The 19,565-nt window shown below is 35.8% G+C and overlaps 1 protein-coding gene across 1 annotated transcript; it reads right to left on the bottom strand.

Moving 5' to 3' along the window:
* Nucleotides 1-1,551: 1,551 nt before the first annotated feature.
* On the bottom strand, nucleotides 1,552-10,866 carry LOC107562135 (glycosyltransferase-like protein LARGE1). Its single transcript, XM_016246713.1, has 5 exons — nucleotides 10,778-10,866; nucleotides 6,184-6,462; nucleotides 4,192-4,338; nucleotides 3,743-3,938; nucleotides 1,552-1,981 (listed from the first exon to the last, which is right to left on the bottom strand). Exons 1-5 carry the CDS (start codon nucleotides 10,864-10,866, stop codon nucleotides 1,784-1,786), a joined length of 909 nt encoding a protein of 302 aa, XP_016102199.1. The 3' UTR covers nucleotides 1,552-1,783.
* Nucleotides 10,867-19,565: the final 8,699 nt, after the last annotated feature.

Here is a 19,565-nt window from a genome sequence, read left to right as displayed (position 1 = left end):
AACGGCGAGACATATTCTGCTGAAACTCCTCCTTCAGCGTCTTCAGACAAGCACGGTACTGTTTGTTCGAGCGGAACTTGGTGATGTCAAAACTGGGCGCGTGAGGCATGTGGATCATGTAGGCGTTGGGCAGAACCACAAACTCGTACTCCTGAAAATACACAACAAACAACATTTTGCATGCTGAAAGATTACAGTTAATTTCCAGAAAATAAGACCAGAAACTAAAAAAAAGGGATTTATTTAATGCAGCCTAATTACACCACATCATAAATTCCTGCAACTGCTTCAGAGTTGCTGTAAGCCTCTTGGTAGCCTCTCTGACCAGTTTCCTCCTGGCTCTTTCATCCATATTGGAGTGACGCCTGATCCAGGGAGGGTCTGTGTTGTACCAAATACCTTCCACTTCTTAATAATAGACTTCACTGTGCTTCTAGGCATTGATAAAGCCTTTGAAAATGTTTTGTATCTATCTCCTGACTTGTGCCCGTCCACAACTTTATCCCGGAGTTCTTTTGACAGTGCCTTGCCACCCATAGTTGATTGTTTGCTTCAGTTGCACTACCAAGGACTGAAATGCTCCAGGAAAGCTCTTTTCATGCTGAGCTGATCAAAATGACCACAGCTGAAAGTCAAATGGCTTTGCGTGCCATTGAGAAGGTGATTAGCTACACCTGATTGAATTTACAAGTCAATTTTGGGAGGGGGGGTGATCCTTTTTCCACAGTTGTGATTGTTTTTTTTATTTAATTTTTTTCCTGACAGGTTGGTGTTATATCTTTCACTTGGATGTTACAAGCTGCAGTGAGTAAATACAGCTGGATAAAACAAAAACTGCGTCGTCCTTCATATCATGCTGCAAAGCAACAAAATGTGATTATTTTAAAAGGGGGGTGATTCTTTTCTATACCCACTGTAGATACTAGATGGTTAGACAGAAAGGTATAGACAAAAATACAGAAAGACTGTTAGATATAGACATCAAACAGAATGAGATATAGACAGCTAGAGAGGCAGAGAGATATAGATTGTTAGATGGACCGTTTGTTAGAGATATAGACAGATTGTTAAACAAACAGATGTAGAAATAAAGATACTGCTAGATAGACAGCAAAACAGATTGTTAGACAGAGGTACAGACAGACTGATTGCAGAAATGAATAGACAGACAGAGAGACAGAAGCAGACAACTAGACAGAAAGACATGAGATTGATTGACAGGTAAACAGACCAATAGACAGACTCTTAGAAAGAAAGATGCAGACAGACATATTGCTAGACAAACAGAAAAAAAATTGACATACTATATAGACAAGCAGAAATACAGATGGATGGTTAGAAACAGAGGCAGAGAGAAACAAAAAGACTGACAGACAGGCAAGCAAATAGTTAGAAAGGCGGAAAAATAGACTGAATGACAGGTTGACAGAAAGACAGACAGATTCAAGGCTTTAATCTGAAGTGCATCAGTGTTGCTGTCCATCATTTATAAGTAACAACAGACCTTATTTATTCTAGAAGTTTCCATTTGTAGGATCTGCTCTCCTTCTCACAAAAGTTCATCAATGACTTCTAATCAGCAGTTTATTTCTCGGCACCTTTGTCAAACACCACTGATAAACGTCTTATCGGATCCCTGAATGAATGGATGATCACGAGCCGTGCCTCCTAATGACCCTGCAATCTCAGTTTCACTGAACGCATCAATAAAGGCGCTGTCACACAGCACTCCTTCATCAGCTCATGGCAGTTATTTTATCGGTTCGCTGAACAATGTGCTCGGCTAGCTGTTGTTATCCACTGTCATGTATTTGAGAGCGGCGAAACCGTAACGGCGAGACATATTCTGCTGAAACTCCTCCTTCAGCGTCTTCAGACAAGCGCGGTACTGTTTGTTCGAGCGAAACTTGGTGATGTCAAAACTGGGCGCGTGGGGCATGTGGATCATGTAGGCGTTGGGCAGAACCACAAACTCGTACTCCTGAAAATACACAACAAACAACATTTTGCATGCTGAAAGATTACAGTTAATTTCCAGAAAATAAGACCAGAAACTAAAAAAAAAGGGATTTATTTAATGCAGCCTAATTACACCACAAAGCATAACATATTACTGAAACTAAGTTCAAGACCTGTAATGTCTTAAGATAGCAATCATTGGTTACACTTTATTTCGATAGTCCACTTTAGACATTCTACGAACTATAAGTAACTTTGTAACTACATGTCAACTACATGTCAACTAATTCTCATTAATTTGCAACTACATGTCTACTAACTCTCAGAGTAGAGTAGGTAGGTTTAGGGATAGTAGAATAAGTTGACAAAGAAAGTGTTAGAAGATATTAAGCAGACAGTCTACTAATACTCTACTAACTGCTAGTTGACATGTAGTTGCAAAGTTACTTACTATTAATAGAATGTCTAAAGTGGACTATCGAAATAAAGTGTTACCCAATCATTTCACTCAATTCCACTGAGGATTTGTTTAGGACATTTGCTTGATTTATATATATATTTTTTTTTTACAGAATTGTATATTTTAAGATTCTTTTAAGAACACCGAGTTGTTCGAGGAAGTTCAAGACTGACTGATTCATGACCATTAACCATTCCACTAAAAAGAACAGTTCTTATCATACTCAATTCAGACTGCAAACTCACATTGCACAAACACTCACACAAAATATTTTTTTTGTGTTATAGAAATAGTTTGATTTACATTGGTCAGAAGAGAGAAAGATGTCAAATTTGCCATCATTCCCTCAGTCATTACATTAAAAACACTCATGCAGCAGCATTAACTAGTTTCTGTAATTTAATGGCACGTTTATATCAAACTATAGTGTTATAAATGTACATTAAATAAAAAAAAAAAAAACTTTTACGATGTTAATAACTGTCAAAATGCATCATCGCAATCTGTGAAAAAGGTAAATTTAAGGAAATTTAACAAAATTTGCTTACCCTCAAGCCATCCGAGATGTAAATGAGTTTGTTTCTTCATTGGAAGAGATTTGGAAAAATTAACCATTATGTAATGACACTTGGTTACCAATGGATTCTCTGCATGAAGTTCCAAAGGCTGGTAAAAACATCACGATAATCCACACGTTTCAAATATATCAATTAACAGATCTATCATTAACATCTTGTAAAGTGAAAAGCTTTATGTTTGTAAGAAACAAATCCATCATCAGGTGTTTTAACTTTTAAACCGCCGCCTCAAGTCGATCCCTGTTGTCCTCTCACATCAAAATGCACCAACATGTTTGTTTAGAGCTGTTTTGGACTGTTTTTGCTTGTAAATGTCACTTGATCTGTACAAACGTCTCTCCTAATTCAGATTAGACAACATTTTCACTAGAAAAAGCAATGTTATGGATAGAGGAATCATATTTTAGACAGAAGCAATGATTTGAAGTTAAAAATGTCTTGATGGATATGTTTATTACGAACATGCAGCTTTTAAATTCACAAGACATTAATTGATTAACGTGATGACGAGTCATGTGGATTACTTGTGGAGTGTTGTGATGTTTTTATCAGCTGTTTGGACTCTCATTCTGACGGCACCCATTTACTGCAGAGGATCCATTGTTGAGCAAGTGATGTAATGCAAAATTTCTCCAAATCAAATCTGTTTCAATGAAGAAAAAACTCATCTACTTCTTGGATTGCCTGAGGGTAAGCAAACGGTCATTTTTGGGTGAACTATTCCTTTAATGAATGTAAGTGTTACCTGAGCGTCCAGCTCCATGATGTGAGCTACTTTATTCCACCCAAACCCCACAAAGCGCCGGTCATACTCTGGGCATTCTCGTCTGACCATTACATACGGCTCAAAGTCGGCCTCCCACTGAACTCGGTATGGTGTTGTAGCAGTTCTCCATTTGGCAAAGTCTGTTGGAGCGTGACCTTTTGTCCAGACATGATATCTGTGGACAAGCAAATTACTTCTTTATTAAGTCAATATTGACTTTAAGTCATTGTAAAACTGTCAAGAATTCACTAAATAAAATAATAAATACATATTATTTGGATAAGTTTGTGATTGGTTGGTTCAATCGATTAACTGATATTAACTGATTTAAAAGAATCATGAATGATTCAGTCACATCTGAGAAAATCTCATCTGCCATTAATTTTGAATTAATTAATTTGAGATTTAGTTTTTCTTAGATTAATCACCTGAATGTGAACAGAGTGCCCATGTCGAGTTGTGACAGGAGCTCTGCTTTTGATTTGGGAAAGGACAGCCGATAGCGCAGAGTTTCAAATGCTGGAACCACAAGAGCCTTTTTAGTGTTCCCCATATCAAGCTGAACAACCGATTTCCTGAGACAGAAACAAGATGGATTACTTGTAGAACGGACTCTAATGGATAGTACTCTTGTACAAATCACATTCACAACCTAAGAACATTTTGTTGGCACCAAAAAAGAAGGTTACACTTTATTTCGATAGTCCACTTTAGACATTCTACGAACTATAAGTAACTTTGTAACTACATGTCAACTACATGTCAACTAATTCTCATTAATTTGCAACTACATGTCTACTAACTCTCAGAGTAGACTGTTTGGGTAGGTTTAGGGTTAGTAGAATGAAATAAAGAAGAGTTAGAAGATATTAAGCAGACCGTCTACTAATACTCTACTAACTGCTAGTTGACATCTTGCAAAGTTACTTACTGTTAATAGAATGTCTAAAGTGGACTATCGAAATAAAGTGTTACCAAAAAGAAAAACATGCTTTAATATACAGTATATGGGTTTTCACTCTTGTATTTCTTATGATTTCCGAACAAAATGAGTTTTGCAATCAGCTTTAATCAGATACAATAGTATCTTACTTTACTTTGTTTGAAGCAAACATGCACTCCAGAGTTTGTTTTCAGTCACAGATCCGTGTACGATTGCAGAATTTTTTTCTCTGTTATGTCATGACTTTTCTTTCATTTTTCCCCCTCACATCATATTTAAAAAGTGCCAATTTAAAAATATTTTTGAGCGCATGATTTAATCAGAGAAAAATGTCTCTCACGGTCTTTATCAGTATTCCATTATATTGTCAAGCTCAGTTGTTCAACACAGTTTTAGGTGATTTTCTTTAAAGAAAAAAAGCCCAATAATGTTGACAATATACGACAAAATACGGTGATACAAAAGCATCACATTCTTGCATTGCCTGCATAATTTTACCCCCAAACATTCTGAAAGTAGCTGTAACAACAAATTTAGGATTGTGGGTAGTTTATGATTCTGTCATTGAAGAAGCCATGTTTATTGAGCCCTAATTTGAATATTGTGATGACGTGTCCGTCTGTGATGGTCCTACAATATTTGTGTTGATTATGATTCTTTGGGCCTTAAGTGAAAAAATATGAATTGTTGAAATGAGTAACATTTTCAAACAAAAAAGATAAAAATAAAGAAATAATAATTCTCAAATTGCACCTGAGAATGCCCCACATCGAGTTGAATACCGAAATTAAATGTGCTTTTACAACATACATGTTTTAGGTGATTTTCTTTAAAGAAAAAAAGCCCAATAATGTTGACAATATACGACAAAATACGGTGATACAAAAGCATCACTACATTCTTGCATTGCCTGCATAATTTTACCCCCAAACATTCTGAAAGTAGCTGTAACAACAAATTTAGGATTGTGGGTAGTTTATGATTCTGTCATTGAAGAAGCCATGTTTATTGAGCCCTAATTTGAATATTGTGATGACGTGTCCGTCTGTGATGGTCCTACAATATTTGTGTTGATTATGATTCTTTGGGCCTTAAGTGAAAAAATATGAATTGTTGAAATGAGTAACATTTTCAAACAAAAAAGATAAAAATAAAGAAATAATAATTCTCAAATTGCACCTGAGAATGCCCCACATCGAGTTGAATACCGAAATTAAATGTGCTTTTACAATATACAAAATATTTTAAGAGAACGGTCATGTTTTGTTGAATTATAATGAGTGATTTGTTGTACAAAACACCAAAATGGAGTGGCAGTACCAGAATGTACTCGGTTCCTATTAAAATTATAACATCTGTATTTAAAATGTACTGTGACTGGTTTGAAGAATGTAGCACCTGGGGCTTAGTTTAGATGAGATGAAACTAAAATCGCCCCAACATCATTTTACAATTCTAAATTTAGGTTTTGTCTCACCTGAGGTACTCATAGAGTCCATACATGGGCAAAAAGTCAATATCCAACAGAAACATGTAGGGTGTGTTGACCTGCCCCATAGCAACATTACGCAGCAGGTTAACAGGGTAGAACTGGCCTTCTTTATAGACTATGTGATATCCCACGTTGCTCCTGCTCATCAGGACCTCAGAGCCCTGAGCGTATCGCAGGAACTGCTGGGCTTCAGCGTCTGAGAGGTAGAGAGCCAGACTGATGGGCCCTTCCCAGTGTTTACAGATGGCCTCTAGCATCTGAAGTCTGGAACAAGGAAACACTCCAGTAACTCACCAAAAACATGTAACAATTTTATACAATAGGTCGACACACATTTGGTTCATCTCCTTTTGCTTTGACAAAACATGCTGACGTGAACAAAATCTAATGATTATAAACTTATTAAACAACAATAATACTACTACTATTAATAATGAATTAATACTACTACTACTACTGATAATAATAATAATAATAATATCCAAATAGAGCTGTTTTGAAGCTAGTATTTGGCATATCACCTCTGTGAGACATGGTGTTTACACAGTAAAAAAAAGAACTATTCATAACTTTTTTACATTTTAGTATTAATTAATAAAAGAATTATTTATCATTCTTTAGAACTGAGCATAGACAAAAATAAATCACTATAGATTTTCCAGACCTGATCATGCCCACATATTCCCAGGTTTCCCCAAGAATGTGGAAACCCTAACGATTTTAATTAAGTATATACACAGTAGTCTGTCCCTCAGAATCTAACTTTCATTCAAGTCAAACTAGATTTGGCATCTACTCTGACAAACCTTTTTCCCTTGAGAGCTATAACATGGCTGTCAAAGAGGTTATGCCCTCTTTGACAATGAATTGTATCCCATAGTGTTGACAAGGACGATAACCCTCCGCCACTGGCACTGACTGATGTGTAGGTTTTATCTGAGATTCTGGGGTAGCCTATACATGCCTGACTAAATGCAGTCATCCTTCATTACACTGATCACAAAAGCTGTGAAGCTTTGACTCAATACATTTGAATCAGGTTTATTTCCAGAAGCAATTTGTTAACGTCATCAGTGTGATTAATGATGACAAAGCAGCTGAGTATGATCAGAAACAGATTATAGGATACAGTGTGGTTCATTTATCAGGAAACTAATTTCAGTGTTCATTTACAACATTAACACAACATTAACCACTGTTACAGGTGTATGTTTATTTAGTTCAAATAATATGCCATTTCCTTTGCACCAACAAAACTGTAGGACTTATGATTAGATGAATCATTTTGGGCCATATCTATGGAGCCCCTAAAGTGACATTTGTCATTAAGGACCTTTGAAAGCTTTTAAAATCTTCAAAAACAACCAAAATATTTATTATCAAATTAGCAGTCATGTTAGAAAATACAGAGCGCCTAACGTGACATTGCAGATAAAAAAAAAACCGCTTTCACATGTGCACAAGAAAATTCCACACAAAAATAAAATTAAATAGGCACTTTACATACAAAAAAAGTATTTTTTTGCACCGCAAATGTCACATATGGGGCTCCATATATAGGTTTATTTAAAATAACTGCCACTTTATTAAAAACCATTACAGGTTTTTCCTAAAAATATTGTTTATGAATTTATGATTTAATTTTGGAGAAGGGAATGACATTAAGGACCTGGTTGAAGTCTTACTCAAGGATATTCAATAAGCTCAATCGACAGCAGGACACCGAGACGTTTGCAATGGAGGTGAATGGGGCCAAGGCATAAATGTTAACAGCCGCAAGACGAAAACAATTTGAGTGTTTAGGGTTACAACGGTCGGTATTACATTTTTATGGTATGATACTGTAACTGTCTCAGAAAATACTGTTGTCATTTGTCAGCGTTTTTTCCACCAGCTGAACATGTTCAACTGGTGTTTGTCAGGTTATGGAATGTTTGAGAAGTGACATACAAAAATCTGGTTTTTGTAAGTGTTGGTCGGGTCAGCTGAGTAGGAAAGGAGATGTGCATGCACAAGTAAGTTTCTCCATCAGTTGTATTTTTTTTTCAATACCGTAGCAGTACACAGTATCATAAAACACAGTATGTTAAAGTTAGTGTGTAAATCTAATTTTTACAACTTTTTTACCATGACAACATAGAGCTAAAACCCTAAAACCACTGTAAAATCATGATTTACACAGCGTTACATTACATTTAGTCATTTAGCAGACGCTTTTATCCAAAGCGACTTACTAATGAGAACAATGGAAGCAATCAAAATCAACAAGAGAGCAATGATATCCAAGTGCTATAAAAAGTCTCAGTTAGCTTAAAGGGGTCATATGATGCGATTTCATTTTTTCCTTTCTCTTTGGAGTGTTACAAGCTCTTGGTGCATAAAGAAGATCTGTAAATTCCAAAGAGATATTCTTTATAAAAGTTAAGAGTCAGCCACACCCCCCTAAAACGGCTCGTTCTAACACGCCCCCACATATCTACCTCACTATGTGGGAAGATTTGCATAACGCCGCCCAAATGTTCACGCAAAGAAAGAAGAATTGGCCATTTGGTTAGGTGATGGGGAGTTCGATATTATTTGTTAAATATAACAATTGTGTGTCTGATTGGTCCAAATGCTACATCCGCTTCGTCATGCCTGGAGCTGTTCTGTGCTGGTCGCTGAGGAAATACATCAACTTAGTGCTGTGGATCGCCGGATCGGCTTTCACCGTTTTCACCGCTCCTTCGCCGGGACCGCCGTTCTCGACCCCGCCACCTCAGCTCACTCTTGCCCGGCTTCAGCTCACACTAAGCCGGGGCTTTCGCTCACGCTAGGCCGCTGTGTGCTTCGTTGTGAAAGCGAAACTACTTTGTTTGGTCTTCCAAAAGAGGACGATATCCGCTTCATCATGCTTCAAGCTGATCTGTGCTGGTCGCTGAGGGAATACTTCAACTTAGTGCTGTGGATCGCCGGCACATTTTATGGAGGACTGTTTACTGATCCTGGGAGAGTAGATTACAATGACGGCTGTTCTGACTCCCAGTCTGTAAGTACGTTTTCTTTTATCATTTGTCACTGATGATTCAAACGCGAGTTTTGGGCAGTGTGGAGTAGCACTTGTTGTTTGTCATTTCTCTGATCACAAATGCAGACAGGGTTTTATGTTTACGCGGCACGATGCAATGCAACGCATAAAAAGACAGTATAAGTCATTATAATCAGTAATTATGTCCCCACTGGACGCAACAAATGCCTCGTTTGTAATGGGTTTTAATGTTTTTGTCTCGTCGCTCCGGCCGGACAGGGCATCACAGTATGGTGAGGGGTGTAACATTTCCGTCTCACGCTTGAGGTTTTCAGCCAATCACAACGCTCTGGATAGCTGGCCAATATCCAATATCATATGACCCCTTTAATGCAGTACACGTAGCAAGTTTTTTAAAATTAAATTATATAATACAAATAAAAACAGATAGAATAGAAAAAGAATAGAGCAAGCTAGTTTTAGAGGTCTTATTTGCTTTTGTTAATTGTATAATAAATAAAAAGAAATCAAATAGATATTATACAAAAAGATTAGAGAAGCTAGTGTTTTTTTATTTAGTTTAAAGGGGTCATATGATGCGATTTCAAGTTTTCCTTTCTCTTTGGAGTGTTACAAGCTGTTTGTGAATAGATACGATCCCTAAAGTTGCAAAGACTAAAGTCTCAAATCCAAAGAGATATTCTTTATAAAAGTTCAGTGTTCAAATGGGGAGTTTTGTGCATCATGTGTGTGTGTGTGAGAGTGTGAGTGTGAGTGAGAGAGAGAGAGAGAGAGAGAGAGAGAGAGAGCGCACAAGTGGAGTCAGCTGTCTTACCCGTGGCTTGTGTACTGCACACATACCAGCTTCATCACTGTGTCTGTCACACGACTCTGTTCCCCTTTCTGGTTCTGTCTTTACATTTATTTTGAAAGATGAAGCTCGCGATTATGGTAAGGGACATTACATTTCCGACGAGTGCTTGCGGTGGCGTTTGAGAGAGGCGGGGCATAGAGGAACTACAATAATGTACAGTATTTGAAAAATAATGTATTTTTTGAACATTAAAGCATGTCAACATATTCTGTCACACCAAATACACAAAATAGTGATCTTTTTGTGCATCATATGACCCCTTTAATAAACTTTAATAAACACGCTTTAATAAACTTATGTCTTAAATGTAGAATTATTACAAGTGCTTTTATAAAATTATAAGCTTCTCATTTCTGCTTTTAAATCCTCCAATTGGCCCAATTCACATACATTCAAACTGTATCACTCTAATCTAGGTTTTTGCTTTTTTTTTTTCTTTAAAAACAACAAGGGACAAATTAAATTACTTTTTGTTAATCAACATTATGCTGCAAATGCTGTCGACTGAGCTTAGCTTGTATAAACGGACCCAAATATTTCTTTGAAAGCTCTTAAATGACATCATCCTCCAGGAAGTTTTGATCAACTTGATTTAATGTGCCTTATAAAAGGCTCTATTTAGCATCATGTATTAAATATCTGCTGGTGATGTGATATGTGCGTCTTTATATAAAGTAAATGTAAGTGTGTTTTCTTACCTGTCCATAGACAGCTGGGCCACCAGTGTCACGTCAGTGTTATCCAAGGCTGGTTCGTTAGTTTTTACTGATGGTAAAACTAAGGACATTATTAACTGTCTTGACATTTACTTTGAAAGCTGAAGCTCGCCTTGTTACACCAAATAATGATCTTTAAAATAGCATCATATGACCCATATACCAGTAGATCGTGGCCTGATTGGAGGTAGCTCGCCAAGACATACTTGACATGTCGGCCTGAGGTTATTTTAATTATCCCGTTTCATATTTTAATTATCATTAAACCCGTATTTGATTATCGCGATTTGAAAAACTCAAGTAAATATTGTTCAGCTTTAATCTTAATTTAAGTTATTAAGAGTCTCACGCAGGTGCAACATGCAGAGTAGTTTAGTTTTGTGTGAAAGCATGACTGAAGGCAGACCGCTGAGGGAAAGAATGTATATGTACAGTGGGTACTTAAAGTATTCAGACCCTCTTAAATTGTCAATTAACAACAACAGAAACATTAAAATGGTCCAAGAATTGGTAACTTAAACAGGGTTCGTACAGATACTGTAAAATAAAATTCCAGGACTTTCAAGGTGCTTGCACTACTTTTTTGGTTTTCAAGGATGCAAAGAATGCAAAGAATGTGGCAACTTTAACATTTGAAAGGATACTATGGCATGGTTATCGCTTTCCTTATTCAAACTGATTTTTTTTTCATGAATATATGATTGACAAAGAATAAAGCTATATCATACACTTGGAAAATTATGAGCTATATCACACTCATAGACACTAGGGGTGTGACAGGTGAGACAAAATGCAGAAACTTGATTCACTAGAATATTGACAAAATATTTGTCTTTTCATCACAAAAAGTAAAACAATGCACTTGTATTTTGAAATGTTTTAACTAATCTAGGGCTTAAAGCTGCAGTCCATAACTTTTTTGTGTTCAAAATTTACCAAATTTATATAATAAGCGAGTACACCATGAATCCATTTTCCAAACCGTGTTTTTGGCTTGTCCTGAATCACTACGGTACACCTATAATAAGTGTTTATATTCAGACTATTTAGACTGGTTCGGGTAGGTACCACTGTGGAGTAGCCCAGTACCTGCGTGATTCGCCATAGACATAAATAGAGAGAAGTAGTAGCAGAACTATAATGTTCTTCCGCAAGACACACGCAGTTCTGTTTATTAACCGCTAGAGCACCAAAAGTTACGGACTGCAGCTTTAACTAATTATTATTTTGCTAATCAAGTAATCTATTGATTATTTTGACAAGTGAGTAATCTGATGTTTTTTAGTAATACAAATATAACTAAGTGAAAATCAGGCTTTAATATGACTATATTTATATATAAAGTAACGATGAGCCAATAATAATTGGCCTCCAATAAAGTATCAAAACCAAGTTGGTTTTATTGAACTGTTAAATACATAATGTACTATGCCTATATTATAACAAATACCTGCAGAGGGCGCCAACGGCCTGGTGATGTTTCATGTATTTCAACAACGTTTAAATTAATTAAATTTTAATATTTGGCCACATGCAAAGTCAGAAACTTTTATTTTGAAATCGTGATGTACAATAAATTGCATATTTAGAAATATATTTATGTATTCTCTGTGTTGGCATAGGTTTAAATGATTTACGTTACAAATCAAGTGAGTTGTCCCAGATGAATGTTAAGCAACCCAAACTCACCGCATATGCAGAGGAAGAGTTTAGCCCCTTTCACACATACAGTATTTACTGGTAAATTACCGTTAAGAGATCATGTGTGAACAGGACCTTTTCAAAAACACAGGTAAATGCATTCTGGCAAACATATCATTCTTATGGAGATGACGTGATTACTCTGAGCGATTTACAAAGCTCCGCTGCTTTTTTTAATAGCTTTTCTATGTAAATATGACGCTAGATGGAAATCTTTGCCTTGCAGCTTTTGCAATGTGTCGCACTCGAGACCCAGGCTTTTTTTCCATTCATCAGCTGCGACTCTGCAATTGGATACTAATGCGCGTCTCGTGTTTATAAGAGCAAAAACTTCTGATTGGCTAGTAATGTTAGTTTGGTTGAGAGTGAATGAAAGCTGTGTTCCTCTCATACATTGGTAGGCAAACTCATGAACTCGAACGTGACATCAAGTGTTTTTAAATGTAGGACGACTATCTTTTTGATATGTTTACGCATTAAACTTGTTGCCACGAGAAAAATGTGTCGTTCCCTCAACATATAGCATCTCGAGGCCACGACATAATATCACGTTCCCACAAGTTATTATGATGTTCCCTCAAATTAATATCTTGTGGCCACGACATATCACGTTCCCACAAGTTATTATGTCATGGCTACGACAAAACTAAGTGAACCGAACATGTCACCCCCCGGGCACTGTACAGACCAATGCAAAAAATCTAACCAAATTTTTGTTGTAAACCTTAACCAGTCGATGGAAAATAGGCTACCTTGTTATCAGAAGTTGGGATTTTTAGAATGCACATTAGATTATGTAGAACTGTTTATGGAGCAGATAATTTTTTTAATTGATAATTCGGACTCATCCTTATATATATATATATATACGATGCCGTGTATAACAGTTTGGATTGATACATTATTTAAGAGATTTAAGTATTGTATTGGTAGCTGTCAGCCAAGTAGCTCCCGAATGAAATAAGGTTGGAGACCCCTGCCCTAGAGAAACAAACTTCAATACATTATTTGAGCTGTTCAACATCAGTGAGCATGAATCAGAGGCGTAATAATTAATTCACAGTTAATAAAGTGACAGCAAAGACATTTAACTTTCAGCCAAAAGTCATTAAAAGCCACTGGAGTAAATCATCATTTTTAGACAGGCTAGAGTGACTCCATTCAGCACACAGTGTAAAAATGCTTCAGTGGCCCTATAGTACTTTACTAACTAGAAAAGTACAAGACTAGCGTAATTAACTCGAATGTTTATATCGCTACATTTTACACCACAGACCACAAAAAATTGTCCAAAATCTAAGATGCTGATACATGTCAACATTTAGTAGATGCACAGAAAAAAAAACATTACTCTCATTACTTTACAAAATTATTACTATACAAAATTATTACTACTTTACAAAATTAAACACAACAACCAACTTATAGTTTGTTTTTGCATGTTTTTCAGATGAATCCAAACATCTGAAATGATTTTTATGTTTAACTGTTGGTACAAGGATAAAAAAAAATAGCATGTTTACATGCACATTCTCCAACCAATACTGCTTAAGCTAAAAGGACATGTGGTCATGTAAATGCATTACACTGTTATCGTGTTAGGTCATAAATGGTTTAAGCATAATCTGATTGACACAGCTAGATTTTTGCCCATTATCCCAATTTTGTATGCCATGGAAACACTTTAATGTGTGTTTAAATGTACAGTGATATAAACTACAAACATGAGGGGAGAATAAATTTGCAAGTCTGTCAGTTTCCTGCTGACATTTTGAAATACTCTGGGGGTTTTTAATGCTGTAATATGACAATTCGCATAACGAATGGAAAATGCAGATACATAGAAGTTTATGTTGTGGTGTCACTGTGTCATGTAAACCAGTAAAATGTGTTCTTTCAACAAGCTGATTGCTGGTAGATAGCAACGTATTGGTGTGCATTAATGCATGCTCGATGTGAAATGGCATTTAATAATTGTTAAAATGTTCTTACATGTGTAAATAAATGTATTGTTTTAACAATAAAGGTACTGTTTCGAAAATTACAAATGATAATGAAAATTTCAGTCACAAATGCAATACAAGTACAATATAATTGCCACTTAAGATCATTTCATCCATTATTTATACACATTAGTGCCTATTAATGTACATAATGTTTATAAAATAATTTATGTTGGAAATGCCAGCATGAAATAGGTACCCCTTTACACAGTATACGGGAATGCATTTTTGTCAAACCATTCTGGCTACAGGTTATGGACGTTTTAATTTGCTGGTTTAGTTCCAAATTATTTTTAACTCCTCAACCATGCCTATTAGGTGACGAGTTCCAAATACCAAATGTATCAAAATGTGTACATTCTGTTATTATGGAAGGTAATACAACAGTCAGTAGTTTTATTCTAAGACATTGAAAGACAGTGTCCCAAACTGAAAGAATGGGCCAGTGCAGTGGTGGAAAAGGCATCATATAAAACCATGCTCAGCAGAGTAAATGGTGTTTACCCACAATTCACATAGTAAGATCTGACCTTGGTTTTAACCAAGTCAACATTAGTTACAAACAGTATGTGCAAGAAGGAGCACATGTGCATCTATTGTGTTCAAGAATATATTGTTTCTGAATAGAACTTCTTATTATGATTTGAGTTTGAGACATCAGTTACAGAAAATACATCTGTGATGTGTGGTCTCATACCCGTGAAATTTGCGGATGACAGATAGAGCCAGGTGAGGGCTGGGATAAAGAGCAGTGCGAGGGAGGCAGCCACAAACTTCCTGCGCCCACGACACATTCCCAGCATCCTCTGCAGCCAGAGGGTGTCTGATCAGAGACCTCTATGTGGGCATTAGCTGTTTGGACAGGGGTTGCATGGCACTGCTCTGTAAAAATACAAAATTAGTGTTAGCGATAGCACAAATATGTTCATAACCAGGGATGGCCAGTATTTCAGATACATGCATTTAAAATACGTATTTGAAATACAAAATACTTTTTTGTATTTTGTATTTTAAAGCCTTCGAAAAAAAAAATCTAATGTCATTTGCATTTAAGTAAATTTTTCCACACAGTATTTTGTATTTAAGTAAATTTTTCCATGGCAGTATTTTGTATTTGTATTTAAATACATTTTTCCACACAGTATTTTGTATTTGTATTTAAATACATTTTTCCACGCCAGTATTTTGTATTTGTATTTAAATACATTTTTCCACACAGTATTTTGTATTTGTATTTTAAATACATTTTCATGTATTTATGCCCATCTCTGTTCATAACAACAAAATACTCATCTACCAGAATATGTTGTGCAAATATCACCAAAATGAATTCAAGCACTGCCAGTCCAAACCATCTTTTGCTTTGAATTAGGGCTGAAACGATTAGTCGACAACAGCATCGACAATAAAAAATTGTCGACAAATATTTTTGTTGTCGAGTAGTCGTTTGATCTCAAATTACCTAATGCAAAAGCTTGCAATAATGCGGTTTGACCGGTGTGGCGCTGTAGCGCAAGACTGTAATTCAGCTCTCCTGGATGCAATTCAAGAGAAGACGCAGCGCTTCAGCGCATTGAGCAGCTGAACCTAAAGCTGCTGAGCGGCGTTTGGATGAATATGTAAATATATGCTGTGCACTTTCCTCTCAATAACAAAATAAACACAACAAAACCTGACAGCAGTGAGAAAGCATCAGTTAAGAAAGCATCTGATTACAGCGATGTGGATGTTGCATGAGCTCTGCAGTTCGGCACTCCAGTAAAGTCCAGTCACGTTTATTTATATAGTACTTTATGCAATAGAGACTCTCAAATCAAGCAGCTTTACAGTATTAAACATGAAAAACAGAGTCAGTGTCGCAAATTACAACTTTATTTTCTGTTATAAAGCAGCTCTTCAGTGTTGAGCTTGCTAACTACGGCTCTGTGAAGTAAATGCTGCTCCATCTGAAAGCATGTAAAAATACCACATTTAATAACATATTTTTACTCCAAACTCACTTCATAATGTCAGTCGAGTGTTTGAAATAAATCCTTCTGTGAGATGATGTGGCTTCTTACACAGAATAAGGCACACAACATATTTCATAGTATTTAAGCAGTGATAAAGGCATTGCATTATAAATATACTTTATTTTAATGAAAATTATAATAATAAGAACTCAGATAAACCGTATATTGCCGTAGTCGTGTGTTTATTAGTCACGTTGAATCAATGAAAGCAATTGAATCTTCTGTTTACTCAGCTGCAGCGATAGGCATTTCGAGGCGTATTTGGAGTTTCAGCGCGAGAGCGCCCTCTGGCCTTTGGATGGAGATTTACTACTGATCACAGAACCGTGCTTCACTGAAAGATTCTGTCGAATCGCGATCTCGATTCCATTTCGATTTATCGTGCAGCCCTGATAGCTAATGATGTTTTATTAGTGGGGGGAAAATATTATTTAATTAAAATGATAGTTTGGTGTGCAGAGATCAAAGCTTGATCTAACTCAGGATTGTTTTGATTATCACCTATAAGGTATTTTAAGAGAGATTATGTTGTGATTAAAATAATTCCAAAATGTCTCATCACTTACCTTTATTTTGTCTATTATTCATATGGCTTACAAATGAGATGAAAGAGAGTTTCTCTGTCATCTCATTTTGTGTGTCAAATATATTTATTTGTATAAATTAATTGTATAATAATTGGAATTACAGCATATGATTTTCAAAAGCTGAAGTGATTACCTTTATTTATTTGTTAATCGTTAGTTGCAGCCCTACTTTGAATTCAAGTGTTTCATAATGTGAAGCCGTTTTGTCAAGCCACTTTAAGACGGTAAGTGTACATTAAGTGTGTTGTTTGGAACAGGACTCAGGTTCCAAATTTAAGAGAAAACTCAAAATGCCACGAATATTGTTAATGCAGTAAACCTGTAGTAGCTGGTTTGAAGTAAATGTTGATGTGTTTAACTTTCTCTCTTTATACATATAAGGTCGCACTAAACCAGACTTTAAACATTTTCATTTTTGTTGTTGTTTGTTTATTCGGCTGCTTTGCTTTCTATCGTGCTACACAGTATAGCCTACTGAGCAACACCAAAATGTAGCTAACATGAGCTAAACTGAACTGAAATATGTTTTGTGACATATTTGTTTGTACCCCTTGCAGTTTTGTCTTTTAGCCACCCTTTGCCATATGAATACAGATTATTTAGACCTGGGTGTTCTTGTCTATAATAATAATAAAAAAAAACATTTCATAATAGTTCCACAGTAAATGTAATGTATTGCTATTTTACAAAAATAAACAAATAAATAAAAATGGGCCCAGCTGGGATTGCGAGCATATAATAACTTCAGTTTTTAGAAGGAGTAAGTTGTGTTATAAATGAATGGAAAATGTGTTTATTGATGTCAGTTTCATGCATATAAATGCAATATGTAAATAACATTTCAGAGACACAAAAAATTAATATGTGGGCAAAGTAGCAATCAAGCCTATACTTATCTTTTATTATTTAAGACATGATTTCATGAACTTTGCAATTATCCAGTTATTCAATAATCCAGCAATTATTAAATTTAATTTTAAGTTGATGCTCATTTTAAAAGCATGCTTACATAAGCACTTCGCTGCTTTGCTTTCTATCGTGCTACACAGTATAGCCTACTGAGCAACACCAAAATGTAGCTAACATGAGCTAAACTGAACTGAAAGCGGGTTTTTGTGACATATTTGTTTGTACCCCTTGCAGTTTTGTCTTTTAGCCACCCTTTGCCATATGAATACAGATTATTTAGACCTGGGTGTTCTTGTCTATAATAATAATAAAAAAAAAACATTTCATAATAGTTCCACAGTAAATGTAATGTATTGCTATTTTACAAAAATAAACAAATAAATAAAAATGGGCCCAGCTGGGATTGCGAGCATATAATAACTTCAGTTTTTAGAAGGAGTAAGTTGTGTTATAAATGAATGGAAAATGTGTTTATTGATGTCAGTTTCATGCATATAAATGCAATATGTAAATAACATTTCAGAGACACAAAAAATTAATATGTGGGCAAAGTAGCAATCAAGCCTATACTTTTTTTTTTTAATCTTTTATTATTTAAGACATGATTTCATGAACTTTGCAATTATCCAGTTATTCAATAATCCAGCAATTATTAAATTAAATTTTAAGTTGATGCTCATTTTAAAAGCATGCTTACATAAGCACTTAAAACACAGGAAAGTTTCTGTTTTATGCCCTCCAACAAATGGATGGTTTTCATCCCTGTTTAAGCAGTCGGGTTGTTAGACACAACTGGTCAGATCGTTCATATAAATGCACTCACGGCCCTTATGTCCAGAAATCACTGCAATGCAACAATATAAGCAGTAAATAATTGAAACCAAATTTTTGTTTCATGCATGCTAGTGAATGACTTATGTGCAAATAATTCCTTTTGGAGACCATTTACAGAAGAAAAATACTTATCTTCTTTTACTTGTCTTTTCTTCACTAGTAGGAAGTGTCATTTTTCTTTTTATTGTAAATGAGATTGTCAAAATTTTCAATGTTCACTTTATTTATAAAGCACATACATGACAAATGTTGACCACAGTGCTGTACATGAGACAATGCAGAATAATAATAGAATCACTTTAAAATAACAGCACACAAACATAAATAAAACCTCAGATTCAAGAGATAGCACTCATGTATGCTCAAACGCCGTTTAAACTCTCTTAAGAGTGGAGCACTGCTGGATATAATGAGGTAAACCATTCCGCAACCTAGGAGCAGTCCGCTAGGGTCCGCTATGGTATGCGTGACGTAAAAATCGTCATCGCAGAGTGTGCGCGGACATCCGCGTGCCTCCCATTTTTGCGGTCAGTAGGCTACTGAGCCTTGAGGTACTCCATACTGCACTTGTGATCGATATGATACCTCTTCATTCACTGCTACGAATTGATGGCGGTCATACAAGTACGATTTGAACCATGCTAATGCACTTCCATTAATGCCAACAAAGTTTTCTAGTCTATGCAAAAGAATGTTGTTGTCCATAGTGTTGAACGCAGCGCTA

The sequence above is a fragment of the Sinocyclocheilus grahami genome, unplaced genomic scaffold, assembly GCF_001515645.1.
Source record: "Sinocyclocheilus grahami isolate Dianchi unplaced genomic scaffold, SAMN03320097.WGS_v1.1 scaffold809.1, whole genome shotgun sequence".
Classification (NCBI taxonomy): Eukaryota; Metazoa; Chordata; class Actinopteri; order Cypriniformes; family Cyprinidae; genus Sinocyclocheilus; species Sinocyclocheilus grahami.
The sequence above is the reverse complement of the archived record's forward strand: the minus strand, read 5'-3'. Positions and strand labels throughout refer to the sequence as shown.

Coding starts and splice junctions, on each gene's coding strand:
- LOC107562135 (XM_016246713.1), bottom strand. CDS start 10,866: ATGTCCTTAGTTTTACCATCAGTAAAAACTAACGAACCAGCCTTGGAT. Junction 6,463..10,777: donor GCCCAGCTGTCTATGGACAG/GTAAGAAAACAC, acceptor TCCTTGTTCCAG/ACTTCAGATGCTAGAGGCCA. Junction 1,982..3,742: donor TCATGGAGCTGGACGCTCAG/GTAACACTTACA, acceptor GTGTATTTTCAG/GAGTACGAGTTTGTGGTTCT.